The 23,137-nt window shown below is 42.8% G+C and overlaps 1 protein-coding gene across 1 annotated transcript in view; it reads left to right on the top strand.

Moving 5' to 3' along the window:
- MYH9 (myosin heavy chain 9) overlaps positions 1 to 23,137 on the top strand; it is a 240,108-nt gene that overhangs the window by 208,500 nt on the left and 8,471 nt on the right. Inside the window, exons 29-35 of the mRNA XM_077278728.1 lie at positions 8,415 to 8,663; positions 10,289 to 10,501; positions 17,977 to 18,189; positions 18,435 to 18,596; positions 18,751 to 18,879; positions 21,473 to 21,561; positions 21,714 to 21,837. Coding sequence (XP_077134843.1) covers positions 8,415 to 8,663; positions 10,289 to 10,501; positions 17,977 to 18,189; positions 18,435 to 18,596; positions 18,751 to 18,879; positions 21,473 to 21,561; positions 21,714 to 21,837 — 1,179 coding nt within the window. The remainder of the gene's footprint in view (positions 1 to 8,414; positions 8,664 to 10,288; positions 10,502 to 17,976; positions 18,190 to 18,434; positions 18,597 to 18,750; positions 18,880 to 21,472; positions 21,562 to 21,713; positions 21,838 to 23,137) is intronic.

Here is a 23,137-nt window from a genome sequence, read left to right as displayed (position 1 = left end):
GTAAAAACTTTGACCGTATAAAAAAAAATTGCCAAATTTATTGTAGTGATTCATGTTATATTCTGTGCATTTTTGCACTGTCTAATCTAGCAAATTAGATATCGCCTATAACTTTGTCCAAATTGTGCTATAGTCTGCCAATTCATAAAAGGAGCAGCGGAGAGCATATATGATGGCAAGGTGAAATGAGGCTAATTCAGAAAACATGAAGTTGCCTGCTGTCAACATTATTTGAGGAGTTTGACATCATGGCCCAAGTAAGCACAATTTCCTTGATTCATCAAGGCCATTATTCACAGTGGTCTTGACAGGGCAGAGTAGAGTGGGGGCACCGGATTTCAATAAGGGGTGCACGCCTGTCATGTGGAAAAAAAAAAAAAATCATCCTGGAGATATGGTGTTAATCTGCAGGTTAGTAGCGTTCTGCAGCCATGTGGCCTTCTGCACAGAGCCCCGCTGCCGGAAATTAATCCTGGCAGCCTAGAGCTTTGTCAGAGGTGCGGCTGGCTCCGCTTCAGTCACTGCTCAGTGCATTGTGAGCGGTGACTGTAACCACATCCTGGCACTGACTGACAGCGTCTCTACAGAGCATCAGTGCTGAGCCAGCTGTCAGTGCCGGGATGTAGTTTCAGCTGCTGCTCACTATGTGCAGAGACTGAATCCATGCTTCTGGCTGAAAGCCATATAAAGTTAGTTTCCAGGATGTCCCTCCTGACAGCACAATCAAGAGGTCGTCCTTCATGTCCTTGATAGGCACAGGAACACAAGGTTAAAAGGCCTCCTCCACCAACCCTCAGTATTTCCTGTCCCTATGAGGGACAGATGCAGAAGGGGTGTACTTGCATCTTCCAGTCGAGCAGGAGCCCCTGATGCCAGATGTAGGAGGATCGGGATGGGGTCCTCTCCCCTTGCCGTGAGTCCAGATGCCGGCACCCAGCTGATGGAAGGCGTGCCACAGCCTGTCCAGTCGAGCTATGGCTCCTGGGGTGAACCGCTTCCCCCTTACGGATCCTCTCTGCTCACACTGCCACAGTGCGCACTGAAGACTGAATGCAGGGGCGCTTCCGAGTTAGAGGTGAGGACACGCAGGCCCCTAGTACCCAGTGTGCATTCCAGTGTGAAATGCACTTTTGGGATTTGAAAAGAATAAAGGCGCCAAATCCCATTTAAAGGAGAAACGCCTTTTGACGAATCAGATGGAAGACTGAAATGTTCAGAGGATTAAGAAGCTGTATGAACAGAGTATGTATTGTTAATAAACATATAAAGGCTGTGATCCTAGAGCAGTCGGAAGACGTGGATAAGAGACTTAATTATTCCAAGAAGATTCAAGTCACGTCTACCTTTTTGTGCTTAAGAAAATAAAATTATGGGAAGAGGTTCCTAAAGTCAATATCCCTATAGCCAGGGTTGTAAAGAATCACTATGAACAGAAAGGTAGATGGTCTTCAAAAAAAAAAAAAAAAAAAGCACGGGAAACCTCTGCAGCGATAATTTAGACTAACATAGCAGCCACCTCTGTAGCAAGAGCCATGAATATATGGATAGAGGAGTTAAAGGCTCATCTAAGGAAAGACATCCAGGGGTGAGATCCTTGAATTTGTTCCATTACTCAAAATGCAACAGGATTTATATCAAACTCCTCAGCCGAGTTGATAAGATTTGCCTCAAGGAATGGGGCACTCTCCAATACTGCTAGGTGAGCGATCTGGTTAAAAGACCTGGTCGGGGGATAGTTACTCAAAAAGCAAACTGTGCTCCTTTCCCTTTCCATGGATACTTCAAACAATAGTGGAAGGACACAAAATACAGTTTGTGCAGATCCCTCAGGGGGAAGCTTCCCCTTAACTATTCAGTCCCCACAGGTCTCAAAAAGACTACTGACAGACGTAAAGAGGTTGGTGGATTCAGGTGCAGTAATTCCGGTGCCAGAAACAGAATTGTCTGGGATACTACTCGGGCCTATTTTCAATTACGGTAAAAAAAAAAAAAGAGAATAACCTCGGGTCAACTATCGCACAAGAATAAATCTAAAGCCTCTAAATAGATGGGTATCCTACAAAAAGTTCAAAGTGGAATCGATAAGATCTACAATTCCACTTATCAAGGAAAACATGGTAATGTGTACGCTAGATCTCAGAGAAGGATATTATCACGTGCCCATTCATCTACAGTCAGCAGTGTAAGGGTACTGTCACACAGTGTCATTTTGATCGCTACGACGGCACGATCCGTGACGTCGCAGCGTCGTATGATTATCGCTCCAGCGTCGTAGACTGCTGTCACACGTTGCAATCACGGCGCTGGAGCGATGCCGAAGTCCCCGGGTAACCAGAGTAAACATCGGGTTACTAAGCGCAGGGCCGCGCTTAGTAACCCGATGTTTACCCTGGTTACCAGCGTAAACGTAAAAAAAGCAAACAGTACATACTCACATTCCGGTGTCTGTCCCCCGGCGTCTCAGCTTCTCTTCACTGTGTAAGCACAGCGGCCGGAAAGCAGAGCGGTGACGTCACCGCTGTGCTCGCTTTCTGGCTGGCCGGCGCTCACAGTGCAGAGAAGCTGAGACGCCGGCGGACAGACACCGGAATGTGAGTATGTACTGTTTGTTTTTTTTAAGTTTACGCTGGTAACCAGGGTAAACATCGGGTTACTAAGCGCGGCCCTGCGCTTAGTTACCCGATGTTTACCCTGGTTACAAGCGAACACATCGCTGGATCGCTGTCACACACAACGATCCAGCGATGTCAGCGGGTGATCAAGCGACGAAAGAAAGTTCCAAACAATCTGCTACGACGTACGATTCTCAGCAGGGTCCCTGATCGCTGCTGCGTGTCAGACACTGCGATATCGTAACGATATCGCTAGAACGTCACGAATCGTACCGTCGTAGCGATCAAAATTGCACTGTGTGACAGTACCCTAAGATTTGGGTTGAAAGAGGGAGAAAACATTCAGCATTGACAATTCAGATGCCTTCCGTTTGTTTTTTTTTCTCAGCACCACATATCTTTGCCAAGTTGGTGTCAGAGGTTTAAGCTTTCTTGAGGGAACAAAGAATATATGTTCAGTATCTGGACAATTTCCTGTTAATTACAGAGTCACCCCAGCAATTAAAAGCCAGTTTAACATCAATAATCTTGGTTTTTAAAGAACTTGCAATGAATTAAAAACTGGGAAAAATCACATCTCTTGCCAGGAAGACAAAAAAAATCTTCCTAGAAACCCTCCTGGACTCCTAACAGCAGCTGTCCTTCTTACCAGAGACTAAAAGAACAAGAGAAGCTCAAACATACTGTATATACTCATGTATAAGCAGAGACTTTCAGCACATTTTTTTTGTGCCGAAAACGCCCCCCCTCGGCTTAGACAGTCATTGTCCAGAAAGCCGGAGGGGGAGCAGTGGCAGGAGCCGGCTAACAGAAGACTTCATACTCACCCTCCTCGTGCCATCGCTGCATCTCCATCCCGTCGTCGGCAGCTCTTCCTGTGCGGAGTGGTCACGTGGTACCACTCATTAAGGTAATGAATATGCATGCATCTCCACTCACATAGGCGTGGAGCGCATATTCATTACCTTAATGAGCGATACCACATGAACGCTCAGCACAGGAGAGCTGCCGCTCTGGGACAACGGAGATGCAGCAACGGTGCTAGGAGGTGGGGGGGGGGCGTCGCGGAAGAGAGTGAGCCATGCATACAACAATGGGATGGGGGGAGCCATGCATACAACATGGGGAGCCACACATACCAGGACGGGCAGGATAGGACGGGGTAGCCGCACATACCAGGACAGAGATGGGCGGCAGCCACACATAGCAGGACAGCGACGGGGGGGAGCCACACACAGCAGGACAGGGATGAGGGGAGAATGCATACCCGGCTTATACTCGAGTCAATAAGCTTACCCAGTTTTCCGTGGCAAAATTGGGTGCCTCGGCGTATTCTTGTGTCGGCTTATACTTGAGTATATATGGTAGTTCTAGCTTTCAGAAGAAAAATTACACGTTTCAATCAAAGAAACAGGATTCTTGTACTGATCACTGCTTATTTTCAAGGGGTTCGGTGGAGTGCATTCCACTAGAGACTACTGCAATGTCATTCTGATAACCTGAAGCAAAAGGATAAATAGACTAGACAAGAAAATAACAATGTTTGTAAAAGCAAAGGAGTAATTAGCCTGATGGACTTCCACGACTGACCTGAAAAGAGGGATTATGTGGAAGCTGTCCTCTTTCGTAACCGTTACCACAGACGCAAGCAGCTGTGGCTGGGGGGGGCCCATGTAAACAATTGGTACCTAGCAGGAATCAGACTTTCCAGGTCATCGAACCACAATACTTCAGGCGGTCTGGGAGATGCTAAAAAGATTTCTGTCAAATCTAAAGAACCAACACATCAGATTCCTGTCGGACAAAATCACAATAGCCTTCCTCCGACATCATGGGGGACCAAGGCAACCCAATCTGCTGGCTTTAGCCTAGACTGGCTAAAGCTTATGGGATGCGTTTCCTATGGGCAGGGGAACTGGTGCCATCGGTGACAGAGATAAATCTGATGGTGTCACTGTCAGCCGGAAAACAGTTCAACAGTCTAAATTCTTTCCAGGTCAGCTCCCATTCCATCACATAGTACTTTAGATGGCGTAGTCCACTGTTGGACCTGTTCGTCACAAGGAAAAAAGCAAAAACTATAAAATAACTTTCCCTCAATCAAAAAGACAGACCAATGGGGGTAGACGCCTTATCCCAGAAATGGGATATGGACTTAGCTTATGCTTTCCATCTCTTGCCCCTATTTCCTTCAGTGCTAAGAAAAATACAGGAGGATCAAGCAAAGGTAAATGTCATATATTACCATTTTGGCCCAGGAGTTTCTGGTTTCCCTTGCTGAGAATGCGGTCCATAGAAGATCCCATCATCCTTCCAGAAAGGCACAATCTACTGTTCCAAGGGTCAATACACTATCCCAGTGTGAAACTCCTACAATTGTCTGCATTCTGCATGGATCCTGAAGGGCAGATTTTGAAATCTAAAGGTCTCTGATTCAGTCATAACAACTGTACAAAAAAGTAGGAAACCAGTAACATCAGCAGTATACACATCTGGAGAAACTTATGTGCACAGTAATCTGAGGCAATGGTAGAAATCTCTAGTTCTAATAGCCCCAGAATGTTAGTTTCTACAGGCATGATTTGATAAAGGCCTGAGACTTGGCACTTTAAAAGTGCAAATATCCGCTTTCTGTGCGTCATGGACGATCTGCTAGCAGGGCATCCTTGAATGGAGAGATTCATTAAAGCCACAAGTAGAATGAGACCCACTGTTAACACCTATGTTCCACCTTGGGATATAAATATAATCCTAAATGGTTTCTGCAAACAACCATACGAGCCCCTCTCCCTAAAAACTGCCTTCTTGTGGCCATAGTGACAGCCAAACGGATAGGCATTTCCATAAACAATCCATGCATATGGATTTTAGACAACTGCATTATCCTCAGACTAGAATCGGCGTTCATACCAAAAGTAGTTACAACTTCTATGTGTGCCAAGAGAGGTAGTCTTGCCCTCCTTTTGTTAGGACCATTTAAAATGGTCAAATAGACATTTCATTCCCTAGATGTCAGAAGAGTAGTCTTCAAGTACATGGAAACCACAAAAGACTGGTGAATAGATCCCAATCTGTTCATACGGTTTACCGGAAAAAAACATAGGGAAAAAAGACATCAAAAGCCACACTAGCAAGATGGGTTAGGTCAGTGATCAACTTGACCTATTCATCAGAAGGAAAGTGTCATCCGGACAACATCAGAGCTCATTCTACTAGGGGAGTAGATGCATCATGGGCAGAGCGAGCAGGGGCCTCAGTGGGCCAAATCTGCTAAGCTGCAACATGGACAGAACATAAAGGTTTTTTTTGCAGATACTATAAACTCTTTTCTCTCAACTCTTTATCGAACCCAAAACTTGCCTTCGGAAGAAAGATTCTCCAAGCAATAGTCCCTCCCTGAATGTATCATCTGGTATGCTCCTAATGGTGCTGTCAGGAGGGACGTCATGGAAAGTAGGTATTTTATTAATCCTACCAGTAATAGATTTTCCAGGAGTCCCTCATGACCGTGCCCTTTACATTCCTTCCCTTAAAATTACTATCTGCTATGTGAAGGTAATGTACAGTATGTAGAAGGAAATTGAATAAAATAGTTGCATCCATCCTGGTGTGGTACTTGACAAAACCACTGAGGGTTGGTTGAAGGAGGTCTTTGTAATCTATTGTGTTCCTGTCCCTATCAAGGATATAAAGGACAACCTCCTGATGGTGCTGTCATGAGGGACTCCGGGAAAACCTATTACCGGTTGAACTAATGACTAATTTCCTACAAGCAGCTGGACTTTCAGTGCAACAGCTTCACTAACCTGCAAATTAACCTCATATCTGTGGGTTAAATGTGTGTTTTTTTCACATGACAGATTCCATTTAATCAGGCAAGGTGGAAAGTTATAAGCACCTCAATGTGTGCTTTGCCTTGATCTTACTCCAGTTGGGGAGCGGAGTAAGATTTGTTGCATAGTGGACATAGCCACTTGTCATGAACTTGACAAGCGATTGGTTGCCACAGCACTGTCCCACCCCAGCTTTCTTTGTCGGAGTTGTGTGAAAATAATGCTAAGTCGCAAGATTTTTGCTCAACCTAGTGATTCACAAAAACTTGGCAAATTTTCAAAGCTTTTTAATCTAGAATTCTGTTATCTGTTAAAGCTTTAAAGAGGACCTGTCACCCCCAAAATCGAAGGTGAGCTAAGCCCACCGGCATCAGGGGCTTATCTACAGCATTCTGTAATGCTATAGATAAGCTCCCGATGTATCCTGATAGATGAGAAAAAGAGGTTAGATTATACTCACCCAGGGGCGGCGGCGCGGTCTGGTCCGGGCCTCCTATCTTCTTACGATGACATCCTCTTCTTGTCTTCACGCTGCGGCTCCGGTGCAGACATACTTTGTCTGCCCTGTTGAGGGCAGAGCAAAATACTGCAGTGCGCAGGCACTGGGCCTCTCTGACCTTTCCCGGTACCTGCGCACTGCAGTGCTTTGCTCTGCCCTCAACAGGGCAGACAAAGTACGCCTGCGCCGGAGCCACAGCGTGAAGACAAGAAGAGAGGACATCATCGTAAGAAGATGGGAGGCCCCGGACTAGACATCGACGCCTATCGGATCAGAACCGCAGCGAGACCACCCCTGGGTGAGTATAATCTAACCTCTTTTTCTCATCTTTCAGGATACATCGGGGGCTTATCTACAGCATTACAGAATGCTGTAGATAAGCCCCTCATGCCGGTGGGCTTAGCTCACCTTCGATTTTGGGGGTGATGGGTTCCCTTTAAATCCAGGCTAGTGTGTCCTGTAATGCTGCCATAAGTGTCTTTTCAATTTCACGTGAAGAATCCAAATGTATTGATAAAGGTAATTTTTCTGTGGGAAAGAATGTACCTTGTATATTCGAGTACAAGCAGAGTTTTTCAGCACATTTTTTATTCTGAGAAAGCCCCCCTCGGCTTATACTTGAGCACTCACTAGCCGGAGGTGCTGTGGAGCAGCAGGTCACAGGAGGCAGGAGCCGGCTGCTGCGGCGGCTAACACCTGTGCCTGCTGCTAAGTAGAAATTTAATATTCACTGGTTTCCACTCCCATGGGCATGGAAAGCAGTGAATATTACCTTTAGTAGCGGGCATACGTGATTGCCTGGCCGCTGCAGGAAGGCTGCGGCTAACACTGTTCTGCTATCAAAGAGCAATGAATATTTGCTGCTCTCTACTTTAGTCCCGGTGTGGAGAGCAGGGAGTTTTCCGGCAGGTGTCCTCTGCTTGTTAGCAGCACATGTCAGTCATGCACTGCTTACAAGCACAAATCAGCTGCTAGTATTGGAACAAGATGCAGGGAGGGGAAGTAAAAAAAAAAAAAAAAAAATTATTTTTTTTTTCTGATGGGGGCAGTGCATACCAGGATGAAGAGGAGGGGACTGGGCATACCAGAGTGGGGATGATGGGACCGGGCATACCAGGCTTATACTTGGGTCAATAAGTTTTACCTGTTTTTTGTGGTAAAATTAGGGGCCTCGGCTTATATTCGGGTTGGCTTATATACGGTAATTCTTGCTCTTGGCTTTTCAGTGTTAAGACTCAAACCTACAGTATGAAAGGTGGATACACGAACAGTGAGCCACATTTAACGTGAGGTACAAATATTCTGCATGCCAGTTCATAATGCTTTTTGAAGAAAATTGATTTCTTGTGAAATTTTGGCATAATTCTTTTTTTTTTTTTAAAGTGTCGAAAAGATTGTTCCTAAATTCTTGTGCAGTTAACCGTACTATTGTATAAATTTCATTTGTAAATGTCCGTAATTGTGTTTTAGATGACAGATATGAAAAAGAAAATGGAGGATAGTATTGGGTCATTGGACTCTATTGAAGAAGTAAAGAAAAAATTGCAGAAAGAATTAGAAGGTGCAAATCAACAGTTTGAAGAGAAAGCAGCTGCTTATGACAAACTCGAGAAGACAAAAACTAGGCTTCAGCAGGAGCTAGAAGATATTAGTGTGGATCTTGATCACCAACGCCAGATTGTGTCAAACTTGGAGAAGAAGCAGAAAAAGTTTGATCAGGTAATAAAAGCAATTGGAAATTAACTTGATTTTAGCTGAGTTGCGTCTCTGCATCATTCTTCACCTACGCAGATGGTCACTTGTGCGAAGGTTCAGTGTTTGGCTCACCTGACCTTGCTAGTTTAAATGTTCTTTGGCTTTGATACCCGCATATACTTAAAGGAAACCTGTCATATAAAATAACGCTATTAACCTACAGATATGGGGTTAATGGCTTTCTGACACCATGTGACTCTGGTATTGAACTGTGCTACTGGGATGAGATGAACTTTTCACCCACGTCGGTATTTGGCTTCCAGTCAGGGGTCACTGTTTTCTGTCATGGCTTTGTGAATTGAGAGCAGTAGCTGTAACCGCGACCCTGGCACTGACTGACAGCAGCTCGGAATTGGGGCCGGCTGTCATTCAGTGCCTGGGGCATGGTTACAGCCACCGGTATCTGTACACAGAGTGGTGACAAACAGTGACTGCGCCGCCCCTGACTGGAAGTTGAACACTGTTAGGGTACCGTCACACAGTGCAATTTTGATCGCTACGACGGTACGATTCGTGACGTTCTAGCGATATCGTTACGATATCGCAGTGTCTGACACGCAGCAGCGATCAGGGACCCTGCTGAGAATCGTACGTCGTAGCAGATCGTTTGGAACTTTCTTTCGTCGCTTGATCACCCGCTGACATCGCTGGATCGTTGTGTGTGACAGAGATCCAGCGATGTGTTCGCTGGTAACCAGGGTAAACATCGGGTAACTAAGCGCAGGGCCGCGCTTAGTAACCCGATGTTTACCGTGGTTACCAGCGTAAAAGTAAAAAAAAAAAAAAAAAACGTACATGCTCACGATCTGATGTCCGTCCGGTCCCTTGCCGTCCGCTTCCCGCTCTGACTGTCTGCCGGCCGGAAAGTGAGAGCAGATCACAGCGGTGACGTCACCGCTGCACTCTGCTCTCACTGTACGGCCGGATCTGTCAGAGCAGGAAGCGGACGGCAAGGGACCGGACGGACATCAGATGGTGAGCATGTACGGTTTGTTTTTTTTTACTTTTACGCTGGTAACCACGGTAAACATCGGGTTACTAAGCGCGGCCCTGCGCTTAGTAACCCGATGTTTACCCGGGGACTTCGGCATCACTCCAGCGCCGTGATTGCAACGTGTGACCGCAGTCTACGACGCTGGAGCGATAATCATACGATCGCTGCGACGTCACGGATCGTGCCGTCGTAGCGATCAAAATTGCACCCTGTGACGGTACCCTTAGGGGTGAGTAAAGTTCAACTCATCCTGGCAGCAGGACTCAGTGCTGGCGCCCGCACAGTATCAGAAGCGATCAACCTACAGATTAACCCCATATCTGCTGTCAAATTGCATTATTTTTCATGCCTGGTTCCCTTTAACTCCTTGTTGCGGCAAAAAAAAAAAAAGTTAAGGAGTTGTTAAGGTGCATGTGATGCATAATGTGCTTTCTAATTGGCACCCCTCCTGCCATACACATGAAGAAGATCAATCTGTTATTACTACTCAGGAAATAATTTGAACAAGAGAACAGCAATTCAGTGAAATTAAAAATGCCTGTGCTGTAATTACAATGTACTTCTTACTTTTCTTTATTTTTTTGATTGATCTCAGTTACTTGGTGAAGAGAAGACCATTTCGGCTAAATATGCAGAAGAACGTGACCGTGCTGAAGCAGAAGCTCGTGAAAAGGAGACCAAAGCTCTCTCTTTGGCACGTTCCTTGGAAGAGGCCCTAGAATTAAAGGCTGAGTTAGAAAGGCACAACAAGCAGCTGCGCACAGAGATGGAGGACTTGGTTAGCTCCAAGGATGATGTTGGAAAGAGTGTAAGTATGCAACTCTGATTATGCATTGTGTGAGGTGTTGGCATGTGGTGTTTTGCATGACTGGTTTATCACTAAAAGCAGAAATGGCATCCAAGACCCACCCGGCTGTTCTCCACTCGCTGCTCTGCTGTAACTTTACAATAGATAATTCAAGGTCTGTTGTAACAGCAGAGCACAGCGGAGCATTGTGTCTCGGCTGAAGTGTATATAATGTAAAACCTCTAGAGTGTGTGTGTGTGTGTATGTATATGTATGTGTATATATATATATATATATATATATATATATATATATATATATATATATATATATATATATATATATATATACATACATACATACATACATACATACATACATACATACATACATACATACATACATACATACATACATATACACATATTCTCTATATATATATATATATATATATTCATAATCTATGTGTGTGTGTATATATATATATATATATATATATATATATATTCATAATCTATGTGTGTGTGTGTGTATATATATATATATATATATATATATATATATATATATATATATATATATATATATATATATTCTATGTATATATAGAGAGAGAGAGATATAGAGATATATATATATATCTGTCTGCCTGCTACAGGGCACCTGAAATGTATGATTGAATATACTGTGTATATCTATTGAGCAGCACTCACAGGTTTACCAAATTATAGCCTATGCCTGAACACAATGAGTATTGTGGAGGAGTAAACGGGGAATAGATCAACACGTACTATCTTATTACTCTATTAGTTGACATCCAGTACAAATCTGCTGTGCTCTACTTTGCTGTCTTCACAAGAGGTTGAAAGGCATAAGCACTGATAAACAGCAGTCCTTCCACTCTTAAACATCAATAATCTTAAACTGCAAGTACCAATCTATACAGTTATATAGCAGAACATAAAAATCACCCATTTTACAGCTTTTTATGTGCCATGGAATTTTTGGCTTTACCTAATTGATGTTAGCTGGGCTTAGCTCCGTTCTGCTGTGCATTTACAGCAGAGCTTAATGGCACTGTGAGCTGCTTTGTGAAGGCAAAAGCAGAGCATAGTGTAGCACAGCTGAACGCTCCTTGATGCTAGGTAAATCGCATGAAGCAGCGAGCAGAATGCAATCTGGTTCACAGTTGATATTTACCTTTTTTTTGTATGACTCCATAATGTACTCAGCATGCACGTTGAAAGCCCGAAATACCACTGTTGTGCCCTACACTGGCTTCTAAAAAAAGGGAAAAAAGTTACAAAAGTGAAAAGCACACCAATCCGTATTAATAAAAAGAATGTATTATTGTAGAAAATGCACAATTAAAATCAATTAAACACAACATGACCAATAACACTGCCTCAAGAATATCAAATGATTAAGAAAATGCTATGACATTATAAAGTCTCTGGGAACAAAAATAGTATGTAGGAATATATGTAACTCTATAATAATAATAAAAAAAAAAGTTTAGAATGTGATCACTAACATTAAACTGACCAGAGCAAATGTAACAATACTACATGGCAACCTGCAATAAATATGGCATATACAGTTAGTCCTCGGTTTACGACGGTCGCGAGTTACGTTGTTTCGTAGTTACGACGCTTTATACGACGCCTCATTCCGACTTACACGGTTTTGCGTCATAAGTTGAACTACGTGCAGCTGCGGAAGAATAGAGTCCAGTACTGTACCTGGTTACACGAGGAAAACGAGTCTCCTGCACGCCATAAGACCCTTCATTATGGCTCCCAAACGTAAGCTAGACTCATCTGATACCAGTGCATCAAAGAAAAGGAAGGCCATCACCATGGAGGTGAAAGTGGATATCATAAGGTGATCTGATAAGGGGGAAACACCATCAGAAATTGGCAGGTCATTAGGACTTAGTCGTTCGACTGTCGCTACGATTATCAAGGATAAAGATCGTATCCTTGAACATGTGAAAGGATCTGCTCCTATGAAAGCGACAGTGATAACAAAGCGGCTTAGTGGGCTTATTGAGATGGAAAGATTATTGGTGCTTTGGTTGGAAGACCAAAATCAAACACCGTATCCCTGTGAGCTATATGGTTATTTAGGAGAAGGCTAGGCGACTGTTTGAGGTGTTGAAAAGGGGGAAGGAAGTGAAAGTGAAGTATTTATGGCGAGTAGGGGTTGGTTTATGAGTTTTAAGGATCGTGCCAATTTCCATAACATTAAAGTGCAAGGTGAAGCTTTGGCTGAGATAATTGAGGAGGGTGGTTACTGTGCTCAACAAGTGTTCAACGTGGATGAGACAGGCTTGTTTTGGAAACGTTTGCCTAACCGTACGTACATCGCCAAGGAGGAGAAGTCAGCACCAGGTCAAAAAGTTGGCAAGGAGAGAATGACTTTGCTTCTTGGGGGCAATGCTGCTGGCGACTACAAACTGAAGCCCATGCTGGTGTATCAGGCTGAGAATCCAAGGGCACTCAAGGGCATTTCAAAGGGTCAACTACCAGTCATCTGGAAGTCTAATAGGAAGGCATGGGTGACACTTCAGTGTTTGATGACTGTTTCACCAACCATTTTGTGCCAGGCGTGGAGCGGTATTGTCAGTGCTACATTTAAGGCCTACTACCTCCGAAGGGTCATTGGTAATGCTTTAGCAGCAACTGAAAAGAATTAGGACTTGACTCTAAAGGACTTTTGGGAAAACATACAACATCCTTGATGCTGTGAATAACATTGCTGATTCCTGGGATGAGGTTAAGCAGACCAGTATGAATGGTGTGTGGAAAAAACTGTGTCCCCAGTTTGTGAATGATGTCACAGAGGTCCAAGAGTCAGTGACTAGTGTCATAGAGAACGTTGTTATGAGTAAGACAATGAATTTGGAGGTGATGTCACAGAGCGACTGGCATCTCATGGAGAGGAGTTATCTGCTGAGGACCTTATTCAACTGGAGAAGCAGATGATGGAGGAAGACATACAAACCCCAGAACCTAAGAGATTTACAAGGCAGGGCTTGGCAGGAGGTTTTGCCCTGATACAGGAAGGGTTGTCAAGGTTAGAGGCTGAGGATCCCAACATGGAAAGGTACACTAGGGTTGCCAGAGGAGTAATGGATTCCCTTAGGTGTTACAAGGAGATCTTGGAGGAGAAGATGGTCTCCTTCCAAACTAACCTGCAGCAGTACTTCAAGAAGGTAGAGAGGCCTGCAAAAGATCCTGTGCCTGTACCCTCTACCTCACCTGCCCCTCTTAACTCACCTGCCCCTCTTGACTCACCTACCCCTCTTGACTCGCCTACCCCAGTATCTCCAGCACCTTCTGCAGCTTCCTCCCAATAAGCCTGTTCTCTCTTTGGAATTATCTTTGTTTATTCCAGTACACTGTTTATTACTGTTACAGCACTTACAGTACAGTATTTCATTATTAAACGTCCTGTACTGCACAATTTTACTGTACTTATGTTTATTGATTATGTAGGGTACTGTTAGGATAGGTGTTTGGATAGGCTAAGTGTTTGCAGTACTGTACTGTTATGGTACAGTACTGTATGAACGTATGGTCCAACTTACGTCGTTTACGACGCCGCGTAAGAACGGATCAACGTCGTAAGTTAAGGACTACCTGTATATGATACAGGTGCTACTCACAAAATTAGAATATCAGCAAAATTAATTTTTCACTTCAATACAAAAAGTGAAACTCTGATATTATAGTCAATACAAACAGTGATCTATGTCAAGTGTTTATTTCTGTTAAAGATTGACTTACAGCCAATGAAAAGCCAAAAGTCGTCATCTCAGTAAATTAGAACAATTAACAAAAAACACCTGCAAAGGCTTCCTATGCGTTTAAAAAGGTCTCTTAGTCTGTTTCAGTAGGCGCCACAATCATGGGGAAGACTGCTGACTTGACAGATGTCCAGAAGGCAGTCATTGACACAAGGAGGGTAAGCCACAAAAGGTCATTGCTAAAGAAGCTGGCTGTTCACACAGTGCTGTATCCAAGCATATTAATGGAGAGTTGAGTGGAAGGAAAAAAGTGTGGTAGGAAAAAAGTGCTCAAGCAGCCTGGATAACCGCAGCCTTGAAAGGATTGTTAAAAAAGGGCCATTCAAAAATTTGGGGGGAGATTCACAAGGAATGGACTGCTGCTGGAGTCATTGCTTCAAGAGCCACCACACACACGTATCCAAGACATGAACTACAAGTGCCACATTCCTTGTCAAGCCACTCATGACTAATAGACAACACCAGAAGCGTCTTACCTGGGCCAAGGAGAGAAAAAAAGAACTGGACTGTTGCTCAGTGGTCCAAGGTGTTTTCAGATTAATGTAAATCTTGCATTTCATTTGGAAATCAAGGTCCCAGAGTCTGGAGGAAGAGTAGAGAGGCCACAATCCAAGCTGCTTGAGGTCTAGTGTGAAGTTTCCACAATCAGTGATGGTTTGGGGAGCCATGTCATCTGCTAGTGTAGGTACACTGTGTTTTATCAAGACCAAAGTCAGCGCAGCCATCTACCAGGAAACTTTAGAGCAATTCATGTTGCTCTCTGCCGACAAGCTTTTTGGAGATGAAAATGTATTTCTCCAGCAGGACTTAGCACCTGTCCACTGCCAAAAGTACCAATACCTGGTTTACAAACCACAGTATCACTGCTTGATTGGCCAGCAAACTCGCCTGACATTAACCCCATAGAGAATCTATGGGGTATTGTCAAGAGGACGATGAGACACCAGACCCAACAATGCAGATGAGCTGAAGGCTACCTGGCCTTCCATAACACCTCAGCAGTGCCACAGGCTGATCGCCTCCATGCCCTGACCAAGTATTGAGTGCATTTGCTGAACATACATTTCAGTAGGCCAACATTTCAGATTTTATAATAAATTTTTGAGCTGGTATTATAAAGTATTCGAATTTACTGAGATAATGACTTTTGGGTTTTCATTGGCTGTAAACCATAATCAACATTAACAGAAATAAACGTGAAATAAATCACTGATTGTAATTACTCTATATAATGAGTTTAACTTTTTGTATTGAAGGACTGAAATTAACTTTCTATAAATATGTGGCACTACCTAAAAATCTATAATGCTAATCATTTTAAGGGTTCAGCAGTACGGGATACAGAGACCAGAATAAATATAGCAGGCAAGTCACAGAAAACTATCCCCACGCGTATCGCTGCAAACAGCTTCCTCAGGGGAAGTGCAAGCATGCATAAAGTCCCAGAATAACAAAGTATCAATTAAATGAGTGATTATCGTTGGTGGGGAATACGGTCTGTCATCGGAAATCCATTGACCAATTACATTGCGCATTCGCTGTAGTGGTTGCAACGAGCCAAGGGCAAAGCATATTTGCTCAGATCTCGTAATGTCTACGTGAAGATGTTTTACAAGAAAAATGCTTTAGTGAATTAAATTTGAAGCAAGTGAATCAAGAGATGAACAATGCTTTGATTTTAGTAGATCAATATAAAGGGAATACATCCTATAAGACCCAGCCATAATAAAGTCAATTAATATTTACCATGTGTACATGAAAAGTATGAATAATTACACCAAAGCGCATTTGCAACAGGATCGATCAGGTGTAATTCATGGCAGGTCTCATAGCCCATGCTTGGTGCATTCACAATATCACAAATCTATTACTAAAAATATGTATAATGTATCTGTGATATAATACAATACCTCAAGAAAAAGGAGGACTTAAAAATGGTACACAGGTTTATCAAAGCTCACATATAGATATCCCCGTTAAGAAAATGGAAAGGTTAAATAGACACAAGGATGATTTGAAAGAACATTTTAATATATTACATCCCTATGAAGATAAATATATTTTATAACTCAGACCATCAATGATACGATAAGTGATGTCCTTAAATAAATGTACATATAATCAAAATATTAATGCATTTAGATGAAGTGCATATAAATCTCCATAAGCGAAAAACAAGGTAACCTATATAGACCTCTATATAAAACCTCAATGATCCAGACAGTCTTAGAAAGAAGAATGAATATATCTTGTATTACCAGCATTCTCTTTGGGAATATACATGTGTAAGGGCACAAGTGGATTGTAAGAGGAACTCTCCACAACAAAGTGGTGCCAAGTAGTCACAGTATGATATAAAAGGACAATATATTGAATAATCATGATCCCACAACTAATGTATGTAATAAATACTCTGTTATGGGTAGAGCAGAGGAAAGGAGAACCTTTCAAAAACCATTATCCAGTAATAAACTACAAATTGCCGGAGGGCTGGATGCTTCTTGAGACGACCATTGAAATCTGCAGCATGATCGTTGCTGGTCAGAATGGTCTTACATGCTGCAAGCAGAGGCGACTTTTTCTGTAGCACTGGAGGAACGCAGTGGGTCTGAGACTGGCCAGATCCAGCCAGCTTCATTGCTACATTTATAGTCTCTAAATCGGTCACCCCTTGCCCAGTATCTTGTCCACCTCTGACTGTTTGCACGTTGCTTTTTTTTGCGTTTTTTTTTTTTTTGTGCTCGCAAAACCCGCTCTCTGCCAGTAAGGCTATGTGCCCACGTTGCGAATTTGTGTGCGGATTTTTCCGCACGGTTTTTGAAAAATCCGCATGTAAAACGTTTTGTGCGGATTTCACCTGCCGTTTTACACCTGCGGATTGCTATTATGGAGCAGGTGTAAAACCCTGCGGAATCCGCACAAAGAATTGACATGCTGCAGAAAATACCACGCAGCGTTTCCGCGCTGTATTTTCCGCACCATGGGCACAGCGGATTTGGTTTTCCATAGGTTTACATGGTACTGTAAACCTGATGGAAAACTGCTGCGAATTCGCAGCGGGCAATCCGCTGCAGATCTGCAGGCAAATCCGCACTGTGTGCACATAGCCTAAAGAAGCCGCTTCCAAAATATAACAGGTTTTGCTGCACTTTTGTGTTTCTGCTTATTTGCACTTACTCATTGGTTTAAAGTTGAAAGTGACATGCTGCAGTTTGCAAAACCTAAAGTTTTTCAAATCGGACAGGGAAAAAAATGTACATGAGATATCTGAAGTTTTGTTGGTACTGTAAATTCAGCTTAAAATTTGCAAAAAAAACAATGTGTGAACATAGCCTTACACAGCAAAGGTGACCACCAAACTAGGCCACAAGCAGTACACTGTTCAGTAAAGAGAGGATTTTAAAATGTTAGAGATTTTAATAAAAGGTTAATTACGAAATGCCTTGTTTTAACAAGCACTTCTCAAGTTCACCCATTTAAGAAGTTGAGACAATCCCTTTAAGCTACATCTTCATCTAGTTTGTACGGGACATAAGGAAAGCATGTGACCTTTTGTAGTGCAACCATTCCGTTTACTTTTGTGTTTTAAATTGCAGCCAGGCACATACAGCCTTATATCTTGTATAGAACATGTTGGAGTTTTGTCTACATAAGTTTGTCGGTGGTGTTGTTTTTTTTGACTCAGGTTCATGAATTAGAAAAGTCGAAGAGGGCATTGGAACAACAAGTAGAAGAAATGAAGACTCAATTGGAAGAACTTGAAGATGAATTACAAGCCACAGAAGATGCCAAGTTGCGCCTAGAAGTTAACCTGCAAGCGATGAAGGCACAGTTTGACAGGGATCTGCAAGGACGAGATGAGCAGAGTGAAGACAAGAAGAAACAACTTGTCCGACAAGTGAGCCATTTCATGCATTCTGTTCATTGGTCCTTTAATGACATTACATGCATATCAAATTTAAAAATGCCTAAACAATCTGATTTCCCAACTTTAATTTTTATTTCCAAAACCTAAGGTTTTACTGTGATAAAAAAAAAAACTTCTAAATTAAACCTAAATCAAGTGGATATTCCCAAGGCTGCAGTGTTTTAACACTTGAATATTGTACCTTCCTACCTCTTGTAACCCTAATAAACTTTCAGGTTAAAGAAATGGAAGCGGAGCTTGAGGACGAAAGAAAGCAACGTTCCTTGGCTGTAGCATCCAGAAAAAAGCTTGAAATGGATCTAAAAGACTTGGAGGGACAAATTGACTCTGCAAATAAAAATAGAGAAGAAGCAATTAAACAATTGCGCAAACTGCAGGTAATAATCTTACGTCTTGGGTTGGTGCATGCATGTAAGTTCACTTCATAATGCTTGTTAAACATTGAGTACTGTGGTTAATAAATCATTGCCCTCCTACACCGTTGCCGCCTTTTTTTGTTTTTCTTAAATTAATGTTGCCTGTATTACTTAGGCTCAAATGAAGGATTACCAAAGAGAGTTGGAAGACACCAGAGCATCCAGGGATGACATTTTAAGTCAATCAAAAGAAAATGAAAAGAAACTGAAAAGTATGGAGGCAGAGATGATTCATATGCAGGAGGTAAAATAATGAATGGGCTGGAATCACGTTTGGTGACATTTGTGTTATGCTTTTCATTTTTTTAATTTTTTTATTCTGTGTTAATCAGAAAAATCGACTTTAACCCCTTTACAACCTTAAACAAATCCATACATCCATGTAGGCTGGTACTAGGCGACCTTGGCCGTATGGATATGTCCTGTGGACTTTGTGCGTACAAAGGCTAATTCTGACAGCGAACGCCCAGCACTCAGTACCAGAAGTGCTGCCAGCACTGCACCCAGACTCTAATCCCCTAAATGCTGCTATGGCCAGGCAGAATAAAGGAAGCCTCCCTCTGCCCTTGGATCGGAGACCCTGATACATCATCGCGAGGTTCCAATCGTTGTGATGGTGACCTGATGCCGTCATGACATCTGAATCGACAGGCACTAGCAAGTTAGTTGGATCATACACAGTGCATGATCTAACAAATGTGTGTCTACAGCACATGAAATATAAAAAAAAAACATTCAAGTTGTAAAACAGGATTTCTGGTATTTTTGAAAAGAGATAATCAGTGCACCTCTTAACAATGCAATTAAAATGTACTTAAATAGGGCTACCCAAAAATGGTGTAAATGAAAGCTGCAGTTAGCCATGCAGAAGATATAATTGTATATATTATATAATTTATTTATTTTTTGGCTTGTTTTAAATTCTATAGATTACATAATCTATTGAGTCATAAGTTTTATTGCATGTTGACCACCATAAATGGAACCTAATGGCAGAATTAATGGTTGCCATTCAATACTTTGCCATAGACTTTCACTGTACCATATAAAGGTTTGTCTACAGTGCATTACAAGCTATTGTAGGGTAATATGAGAACTCTCGTTTTGATGCTCTGCTGGGAGCCATCATAGGTGTCCTGCCAAGACATTGCCATAAGCATGAGCAATTTTGTTACCGATGCTATGACCAGAAATGTTTCTTTGGTCTCTTTGCCTTGGTATAATAAAACTGTTATTAGGCCCCTCCATGCAGCACTCCACAAAGGTTTGGCCATTTTATTTTTAACAGTTTCCTGAACACAACAATACATCCTACATCGGGTGCGGTTGTAGGTTAACCAGCTAATCGCTGCTGTGTTAACCAATTAATTGGAGCTGTCAGTCTGACAAGACTGTACTTAAATGGTTCGGTTGGACACGTGCATCTACTCTAGACTGTGGCTGGCCTGCCTAAGAACATTATTTCCTCTACATACTGCAGTGCTACAACAAGCGGCCAAGCGATAGCACATTCAGGAAAAAATGAAAAAATAAGGTTTCAATAGCCCTGCCCAACTTTTTACAGCTTAGAAATAGAGAAATCTGTAAGCTAAAGTTGCCAGATCACTTTTACAACATGATGTACACCATTAAAACAAAATCCAAGGGACACTGGGGGAGATGTATTTTCTTTTCCCCTTTGGTTTTTTTTTTTTTTTTTTTTTTTCCGTCAACCACTGTTGAACTTTCACATTTTCAGTTAAATGTGTGTTATTCAAAGCTACAACTTTACTTTTCTGCCAATATAGCCATATGAGGGCTTGCTTTCCGGGTAATGTAAGGACTTAAAAGGAGAGTAAAAACGCATTGCGTGCAACTGGAAGTGGATAACAATTTTGTGACTAAAGGTACCGTCACACTAAACGATATCGCTAGCAATCCGTGACGTTGCAGCGTCCTGGCTAGCGATATCGTTGTGTGTGACACGCAGCAGCGATCAGGATCCTGCTGTGATATCGCTGGTCGTTGATTAAAGTTCAGAACTTTATTTGGTCGTCAGATCGGCGTGTATCGTTGTGTTTGACAGCAAAAGCAACGATACCAGCGATGTTTTACAATGGTAACCAGGGTAATTATCGGGTTACTAAGCGCAGGGCCGCGCTTAGTAACCCGATGTTTACCCTGGTTACCAGTGTAAAATGTAAAAAAACAAACAGTACATACTCAACTTCACGTCCCTTGCCGTCCGCTTCCCGCATTGACTGACTGCCGGCCGTAAAATGAAACCACAGCACAGCGGTGACGTCACCGCTCTGCTGTTAGGGCCGGCGCTCAGTCAGTGCAGGAAGCGGACGGCGAGGGACGTGTGACGGACATCAGAGGGTGAGTATGTACTGTTAGTTTTTTTACATTTTACACTAGTAACCAGGGTAAACATCGGGTTACTAAGCGCGGCCCCGCGCTTAGCAACCCGATGTTTACCCTGGTTACCCAGGGACCTCGGCATCGTTGGTCGCTGGAGAGCGGTCTGTGTGACAGCTCTCCAGCGACCAAACAGCGACGCTGCAGCGATCGGCATCGTTGTCTGTATCGCTGCAGCGTCGCTAAGTGTGACGGTACCTTTACTAATATAGCACCTGTAAATGTCTGTTAGATTTCATTTAGTCTTGGATAAATGCTACATAATGAATTTCCTGGCTTGCAAGCGATCAGTTACCACATAACTAGCGATCAGTTACCACATAACTACTATTTGTGCTTTTTTGTCCTTACTTTAGTGTGGGGGGTAATGGGATCTAAATGTTGCCATACCTGTACTTATCCAGCCCCTTCCCTCAATCTTGGATTCTTAATTACAGGAGCTTGCTGCTGCAGAGCGTGCTAGAAGGCAAGCACAGCAGGAAAGAGATGAACTGGCAGATGAAATTGCCAACAGCAGTGGTAAAGGGTAAGAACATCCATTTGTTAATGATCCCATCCTATGATTAGTAAAAATATTATCTTTCTGAACATCTTCCATGCAGCGTGCTACATTTTGCGCATTATTATAGTGCCAAATGGATATAACTGGACACTAATATTCCTAACCTTAACCTTTAGTGCTCTGGCATTGGAAGAAAAGAGGCGTTTAGATTCTCGTATTGCACAGCTTGAAGAAGAATTGGAGGAGGAACAGGGCAACACTGAATTGGCCAATGACAGACTGAGAAAGGCCACGCTCCAGGTGATTTAATGTTTTCAGTTTATCATTTTGGGGTTTACCAAACTTCAATGACCCTAAGGTCTTGCCTTGTATATTGCTATAAAGGCATGTGGTAATGTATGTGTTGCTTTGCAGGTTCGTTTGTTAAAATTTAGTAGATACATTTTCATGTGAAATTTTTGCTCCTGTATTACAAATATAAATTGATTTGACTTCCACACTGCCCATAGGACACTTTTATGAAACCCAGATCCACAAAAAAAAATCATGTGTATACAGGGGTGCTTCAAACAATGTGGCAAAACAATGTATGATAAAGAGAAAAAAACACCTTGTGTGCTCAGGCTTCAATTAAAGTGTTAGGAATGACTTGAAATATATAGCAAAACCAATACATTAAAACCATTAACAAAAAAAAAACACCAGAAACATGTCCCCATAATATAATAAATATCCACTGCAGCCTACCCACACAGTAATTGAAAAATTTTAATTTTTGAAACGTACTTGTAGATTTACCGTATATACTCAAGTATAAGCCGAGATTTTCAGCCCAAAAAAATAAAGTGCCCCTCTTGGCTTGTACTCGAGTCATTGTTGGCGGGAAGGGGTCGGCGGGTGAGGGGGGAGCGACGATTGTCACATACTCACCTGCTCCTGACGCAGTCCCTGCATGTCCCACGGGTCTTCGGGAGCCGGCAGCTTCTTCCCCTGTTCAGTGGTCATGTGGTGCCGCTCATTGTAATGAATATGGACTCCACTCCCATAGGGGTGGAGCCGCATATTCATTACTGTAATGAGCGGTACCAGTGACTGCTGAACAGATGAAGAAGCTGCCGGCTCCCGGAGACCATCTGTCTGGGAGAAACTGCCAGGGACCGCGCCGGGAGCAGGTGAGTATTTCATATTCACCTTTCCTCGTTCCACCGCCGCCTCGTCTTCCGTGTCCTCTGCAGTGACTGTTCAGGTCAGAGGGCGCGATGACGTGTTAGTGTGCACACCGCCCTCTGCCTGAACAGTCACTGCGGAGAGACTGGACGCTGAGGAGCAGCGGGCAGCAAGAGGTGAGAATGTACATTTTTTTTTTTTTATTATTGCAGCATTATATGTGGCACATTGTTATATGGAGAATCTATGGGGCCATAATGAACTGTATGAAGCATTACATGTGGCACATTGTTATAATGGGGCCATAAAGAACTGTATGGAGCATTATATGTGGCACATTTTTATATGGAGCATCTTATGGGGCCATAATCGGCATTTGTGCATCATTATATGGGCCAAATATCCGTATGGAGCACCTTATGGGGCCATAATC

The sequence above is a fragment of the Ranitomeya variabilis genome, chromosome 8 (assembly GCF_051348905.1).
Source record: "Ranitomeya variabilis isolate aRanVar5 chromosome 8, aRanVar5.hap1, whole genome shotgun sequence".
Taxonomy (NCBI): Eukaryota; Metazoa; Chordata; class Amphibia; order Anura; family Dendrobatidae; genus Ranitomeya; species Ranitomeya variabilis.
This window is presented reverse-complemented; position numbering and strand designations above follow the sequence as displayed.